Source organism: Etheostoma spectabile, chromosome 24, assembly GCF_008692095.1.
Source record: "Etheostoma spectabile isolate EspeVRDwgs_2016 chromosome 24, UIUC_Espe_1.0, whole genome shotgun sequence".
Lineage (NCBI taxonomy): Eukaryota > Metazoa > Chordata > Actinopteri > Perciformes > Percidae > Etheostoma > Etheostoma spectabile.
In genome coordinates, this window is record NC_045756.1 from 9,451,256 (window position 1) to 9,458,772 (window position 7,517).

Sequence of the window (7,517 nt, forward strand, 5' to 3'; positions counted from 1 at the left end):
ATCGATGCTATGTCATTTATAGTGTGGCACTGGTTGAGACGTAACACCGGGTCGCACCACCGCTGTCCCATCCGCTGTCGCTGCCCGTGTCTTAAACATTGCCGTTGGACTGTTTTCATACAAAGTTGATCAAACGTGGCTTTTTCCTTCGTGTTTTATTCGACACAGTGACACATTGTAACATATGCAGTCATCATATGTTTATGTTTTTTAATTTTAGTGACTGGTAGCAGCGGCGGGCCCCATGATGGAGCTCCGCCCCCCACTGTGCTGACTCTTTTGCCTTGGAATAAAAAGGTTGACTTCATTTCCCGGTGGCCTTTGCGGTGGGACGACAAGAACACATCCCTGAGTCGGTAGAAGCGCCATGTGTTTACGTATGGTCACATGTCTCCGGGTTACTTTTTTGTTGCCCCCTCTCCCTTCTTACCAACCGTCTTCCTTGTACTCAACGCGGAAGCTTCGAGTAGTGAGTCATGTCTGCGATTCATTCTGGTTGCCCCTACAAACCTGTGAGCCATGTCATTTTCGACATGGACGGATTATTATTAGGTATTACTTGACAAGTACTATGTGTCTTACACGCTCTAGTTTTGTTTATCACCATAGAAGTTTGCCGCTACGCTAACTGACTTGGAGTCCGCGTGGTGGAAAGTTGCACGCCGAACTGCACAGACAAAAGTACTAGTTTATGATTTATTTGCCCACGGCCTAAATAAAGAAGTTGCTATCGCATCGAATCATTACTGTATATTGTCCTCATGTCCTACGGGTGAATTCGGCGTACATATTAAATATAAATATATGCCACGAACCTTAGAAATTCAACGTTTACTACTGCGTGGAGAAAAGTTGCACGCCGAACTGCACCGACACAAGTAGAAGTTTATAATTTATTTTCACACGGCCTAAATAACTAAATAAGTTCCTATCACAACATGGAATCATTACTGATTGTTTTCTTCGTATCTTACTGATGAATTCGGCATACATATTATATAATTATTTGTGCTACAAAGTTTAGAAAGTCAACGTTAACCACTGCTGAACTTGGTGAACATGTATGCTTCTGCGATGGGGGAGCAACCTTTGAATGTTGAGGTTTTACCATAGACTTAACGGTCTATGGGTTTTACACACCGTCATTCATACGTTTCACCCATAAAGAATTTTTAATGGTAGTTATTTATACAGTGTGTATATATTCAGTGTGTGTGCTATATATATGCTACTATGTGTGACATACTGTAGTTTTTATTTTTTTCAGCATATTTGGTAATAAAATTTTGTTTTTTTATGCCTTTTTTGACGTTTTTGACACTTTATTCTGCATTTTTCTGTTTCTGTTGCCATTTGATGTGTTTCTATTTGTGTTGTCTGATTTCCAGACACAGAGCGGCTGTACACCGTGTCCTTCCAGGAAGTGTGCGACCGCTTTGGGAAGCAGTACACATGGGCGGTGAAGTCGTCAGTGATGGGTAAGAAGGCTCTGGATGCTGCCCAGATGATCCGGGACGCTCTGGAGCTTCCTCTGACGGCCGAGGAACTCCTCGCTGAAACCAGACGGATTCAAGAGCGGATCTTTCCCTCCGCTGCACTCCTCCCAGGTAGGAAAACCGGCCTTTTACAAGAACACGTCTTCCATGCCATGTTTTACAACTCAAAACGACGTAACATGTGTCTAGGTGTGGAGAAGCTGGTGCAGCATCTCCGTAACCATGGCGTCCCCGTGGCGGTGGCCACCAGCTCGGCCGGCGAGACGTTCCAGCTGAAGACCAGCCGACACAAAGACTTCTTCGGCCTGTTTGACCACGTCGTCCTGGGAGACGACCCCGAGGTGAAGAACAGCAAACCTCAACCGGACTCGTTCCTCGTCTGCGCCGCCAGGTTCGACCCCCCGGCTGCTCCAGAGAAGGTAACCTCAGGGGTTAAAGATAGGACACTAAGGGGTTAAAGATAGGACAGGGTCAACCCCCCGGCTGCTCCAGAGAAGGTAACTTAAGGGGTTAAAGATAGGACACTAAGGGGTTAAAGATAGGACACTAAGGGGTTAAAGATAGGACAGGGTCAACCCTCCGGCTTTAGTATGTAAATGTATTGTATGTATGCATTTATAAATATTCCTATCCATATTATTCATGTGGATTTTAACAGCCTTTTCTTACATATGTGTATGTGTGTGAGGACTGTTTGCTACTGGGACCCAGTATCGGGACTAGGACCCCTGTCCCGGCCTACTTTCTACTCTCTGCAGCTTTAAATAGACAAACACTGTTAAAACTACTTGGAAAGTTGGAAAAAAGGCACAAAATCGTCCGGAATAAAGCGACAATCGTCGGAGAAAACGCGACTTGTGAGTGGTCCCTTTGTCATCCGCGTGTCAAACTACATTTCCTAAGCGCGGTTGTTTTCTGCTGGCTGGATGTCAGCCGATGGCTTTTCTTTGATCAGAGGCTCTGCGTGTTCTCGTTTGTATTTTCAGACTCTCTGGAAGCCTTTCGCAGTGTTGAGTCACCCCAGATATCTGGTGGATGTGTGTGTAGAAGCCAGCGCTACCAGTGTGAGGCCTGACCTACTTCCATCAGACTAGATCCCGTTCAGACGGAGAAAGGGAAGCACTGCGCTGATTTCAATCTTTCACTTGTCTTTTTAGGAATACGCTCCATTTGATGCACGCTGGCAAACGTAATCTGACGCTTTGTTAGATAGGTGAGAGAGAAGGTGACGATGGAGAGTCTCGTTATAATCATCAAAAAGCCAAGCGAAAAAAATATGCAAATATGTTGCAGCAGAAGATGCTTTAAAAGACGTCAAAAAGCAACAAATATGTCGAAAAGCCACCAAAGTTGAAATAGGCGCCGAAAACGACAAAAAGGGTTGAAAAAAAGCGACAAAAGCAGTCATAAAAATCAGAAAAGGTGACAAAATATGTCAAAAAAGCGAAAGATATGAGCAAAAAACAACTGGAAAAATGGAAAAAAAAATGTGGAAAATGTTGAATAAAAATCTAATGCTTCATGTTTTTTTACAAATGGGATTTTTTGCAGTGTTGGGTGACCTGAAACACCCGGCGAACGGGTCTCTAAAGCCAGCGAGGAGCTGTGAGTGTGACCTACTTCATCTGCTGCTGCTCTTTGGATCGGGACTCTTAATTGTCCCGTTTTTTAGGAAGATAGGAAATGAATCATAATGTGAAGGGTGCAGATGGTTTTTAGATGAGAGGAGAAGGAAATAGAGAAGAGGAGATGAAGAGAGAAACGGCGTCACGTTGGATGTCGGATGCACATAATCAGAAGATATACAATATCAGGGGTTGTTGACTGGTCACGTGACATTTAAGGTTCGTCTTTACGGGGGAAGGAGCAGAGATGAAAACGTCTTTTATCCCATCGTTCTGCCTTTTTGATGTGATGTCATCTTCTCATGTTATTGTCCAAGTTTTTGTCATTTTTTGGCTGATTAAACGAGTGCATTAGTCCTGGCGTTGTCCTCACGCTGCATTAACAGCTTGATCTAGAAAGGGAAGTGTGAGACATCTAATCGATATATATTCCCCCCCCCCGCGTTTCTCTTCATGAGATATGAAAACGAGGCTCAACACGGTGTTCGGGGGAATAACCAATGAGGATGATCACTGCCTCTCGCTCTGCGGGAGGGAGGGAGGGAGAGAGAGATACAGAGAGAGAGAGCAAGAGAAGGAGACAGAGAGCGAGAGAGGGAGAGGGAAAGGAAGACAGAGGGAGAAAGGAGAGAAAGGGAGAGAGAGACAGAGGGAGGGAGAGAGAGGGCGAGAGAAACGGAGCGAGAGGAGAAAGAGAAAGAGAAACAGAGGGAAAGAAAGATACAGAGAAACAGAGGGAGAGAGAGAGGGAGACAGAGACGGGGGGAGATAGAGGGAGAGAAAGATAGAAGGGAAGAGAGAGATGGAGGGACACAGAGGAAGAGAGAGAGAGAGACGGAGGGAGAGAGAAAGACAAGAGGAGAGAGAGGCAGAAACACAGGGAGGAAGTCGACCCCCCCCACCACTCTTCCTGTCCTAATGTCAGCTCCTGATGGAGAAACCAGCAGCTCGGTTAGTTATTTGGACATGGACCTAGACTGAGGTCTCTGGTCAAAGTAGGACCATTTGAATCATTGGACGTCCTTTTTGTGTGTGTCCAACATGTGGGGCGTGTTGTGTCCTGAACATTTAGTCCATGCAGATAACTTGAGACTTGCGGAGAGGGTTTGACACCCACCCTGCCGTCTTTTCTCCATGTAGTCCCTGCTAGCCAGGCTCCGTGGGTCCTGTTCAGAGTGGTTTCACCAGTCCGGTCCCCCCCCTGCAGCACAGCAAACGTCTCCACTAAGGGGTTTACCGAGAGCTCGGCCCTCGCCGGGGGCACTCTGCATGCTCGGATTCCCCTCCGAGAGCCAGAGACATTTTCCACAAGACAGAGTAAGACCGTGGATGAGACGGGAGATTTTATTAAAAGGTGTTCTCCCCAGGGGGGGGGGGGCAATTAGAGCTCCAACAATGGTGGGAATAGAGAGAACTACTTCTACATATTGGGACTTTTTTCCTTTAAAATATTGCGACTTTGTTGCTGAATATACTTTACGTTTTTTTCCTTAAAATAACTTTGTAGCTCAAAATATTGTCTTTATTTCTTCACAATATTTGAGACTTTTTCACCTCGGAGAGTAAAAGTCATTTTTGCGGAGTCCAGAGTAAGAGCGTTGATGAGACGGGGAGATTCTACCGACAGGTGTGCAGCCTGAATAAGATTAATGAAACATGAAAGTGAGCTTCATGCCCACACTGATAGGAGCGGGAGAGAGGAGCGATAACTAGTTCTTCCCCTGCCATTAATCATACCAGGCATCATCTTACACCCCGGGAAGGCTTGCTATTCCACATATTCACATCAGCTACAATTAGGACATGAATTCTTCTATGTGAACATTTAAGTTGGCCCATTACTGCTCTGACAAAGCTCGCTGTATTTACCTTCAGCATATAGATTTCCAAATGTCTGAATAAAGGCCTGTGTGTGGAAATGGCAAATAGAAGTAAATGCCAAGTGGTAGAGGGCGCTTTAAATGCTTTAAGTGCTCGTTGATTGCGTCTATGCTACACTTCCTGTAGATCTTACTCCGTCTGTTGCAACTCAGTCCTGATGTCCCCGTCCTCTTGGTTCCTTACTTCATGGCTGTGGATTTTGGTGGTGGTGGTCTGGAGGTGAACCGTTAAATAAAACCATATGCTATGCTAACCAGGCTGCTAATACGTCCTATAAGCTAGCATGCAATGACCTAGTTTCCCTCTTTATGTGTTGTGTTAGAAGTAAATGTGAAATACGCGTTGGTTACCTGACATGGTGTTGTAGTTACCAGACGTGTTGGTTACCTGACATGGTGTAGTAGTTACCAGACGTGTTGGTTACCTGACATGGTGTAGTAGTTACCAGACGTGTTGGTTACCTGACATGGTGTAGTAGTTACCAGACGTGTTGGTTACCTGACATGGTGTTGTAGTTACCAGACGTGTTGGTTACCTGACATGGTGTAGTAGTTACCAGACGTGTTGGTTACCTGACATGGTGTTGTAGTTACCAGACGTGTTGGTTACCTGACATGGTGTAGTAGTTACCAGACGTGTTGGTTACCTGACATGGTGTTGTAGTTACCAGACGTGTTGGTTACCTGACATGGTGTTGTAGTTACCAGACGTGTTGGTTACCGGACATGGTGTAGTAGTTACCAGACGTGTTTACATGGTGGAGCTTCTGTGCGTATTCAGTCTGTACTTTCCCACCTTTAGACATATTTTATGCTGTTTTCTCCTACTTTGTGTCAGACTCAGTGTTTCATTCATTTGTCACATTGCTAACTAAGTGAAGAAATCATCAGAACTCAGTTCTCTTCTGTCTTGGCATCGCTTGACTGGCTTCTTTTGCTCTTGTCCTCTTGTCAACTACCCAGTGTGTATTCTTCCCTTTATATCAAACAAACCAGAAAATCCAAACACACAAATCACACTTAGTAATAAGTTCTGTATGTCTTCAGAGGGGCTCACCCTGCACAGACCTTTCTGGGTGTGATTTAATAAAACCCATCGGTCCTGTTGTAAAAGCCTGTTCCTTCCAGCTAAGACTGTTGGCTGAAGTAAGACTAATTCCTGCATTTATTACATCTCTACTGGACTCCTGCAACTCTTTATATCTGAGCTCTTCAACAGAGGGTGGGGGGTCCTCAGAGTTAGTGAAGTAGGGCCAAATTATGTTTAAAAAAATATTTTCCTCAATTATTTTTTCCGTAAAAAAAAAAGAACTACAATTTAGTCCACAAAAACCCCCCAAACCAGTCAGGGAAAAACATTTCCTTAGCTGTCATAGAAGAGAAGGGCCAGAAAGACTGGAGAAAGTGATAAAACCATCGAGGGGGGGGGGGGGGGGTGAACAAGACAGAAATTCACATTATTTCTTCCTCAAAATAACTTTTTTTTTAATGCTTTAGAAAAGTCAACTAATGCCAGAAAAACTAACAAAAACTTTGAAAATAGATCAGAAAAACACCCAAAAAGCAACAAATGTTGGAAAAGGAACTAAAACTATCTGGGCCCAAATATTTGCTGAACCTAAATAGACATTTGGCCCGCTGGCCTGGACTTTGACCGTGTGTGTAGTCGGGGGTCATTACTCAGTCTCTCTCTCAGCTGAGGGGGCCTTGACCTAAAAACCACTGAAGACCCCTGGTTACATAAAGGATTGTCAGCCAGTTCAGAAACATCCCTGGACCCCTCCAGGCTGCCTGTGTGACCTTTGAGATCCGATGCCGACACTTCTACTTGGAGTCTGTCCATCGTTAACGCCGGCTTTAGTTTTTATTTCTGCTCTCCTCGACCAGAGCAACGGGACTGTTACACCCCCCCCCCCCCCCCCCTCGCTCACCCTGCCCTAGGCTGCGGGATCATTTCAGAGATGTTGCAGACAATCTGTCACTGTCGCTTATTCATCTGCAACTGCACGCATGCATGATGCACGAAACACGCGGCCGCGTCGGCTTGTTAAAGCCTCCCATCATGCACCTCAGCCCTGACCGGGACATAATAACAGGCAGATTTGATTGCTTCTGTTGTCTCGTACGTCTTCCTGTCACGGCTCTCCTGGGAACAAAAGCAGCAACATCCCGACGTAAAGCTCATGATCCTTCTACACACAGTCAATCATAAGAGACGGAGCTGGTGATGCATTCTGGGAAATCCAGGCATATTATAGCTTTTTTTTAAATTATTTGTGTAGATTACACAGCTATGTCCACCTGTTATCTCGGCTTCTATAATCCTTCCCAGTGTGTGCTTATTCCAGCCGAGTCGAGGGTCATTCCTCCAGCCCGCTGGGTAGTTACCATCTTTAATTGCTCCAGATTAGGTGGACTAGGAAGGGACCTTCGTTTCATTTCCGCCGTCATTGTTCCTCCGGTTTCAGGCTTAGTGGCATAGCAGACAAAAGCGCCAAAAACATTGAAAAGAGGCA

At 45.3% G+C, this 7,517-nt stretch overlaps 1 protein-coding gene across 2 annotated transcripts in view; it reads left to right on the top strand.

Moving 5' to 3' along the window:
- The first annotated feature begins 374 nt into the window (after positions 1–374).
- Positions 375–7,517, top strand: part of pudp (pseudouridine 5'-phosphatase) — a 10,888-nt gene continuing 3,745 nt past the window's right edge. Inside the window, exons 1-3 of one of the 2 annotated variants that reach the window (XM_032506588.1) lie at positions 375–552; positions 1,389–1,607; positions 1,686–1,993. In XM_032506588.1, coding sequence (XP_032362479.1) covers positions 477–552; positions 1,389–1,607; positions 1,686–1,954 — 564 coding nt within the window. In that variant the 5' untranslated portion in view covers positions 375–476 and the 3' untranslated portion in view covers positions 1,955–1,993. The remainder of the gene's footprint in view (positions 553–1,388; positions 1,608–1,685; positions 1,994–7,517) is intronic. The other variant, XM_032506586.1, reaches the window with a different exon arrangement.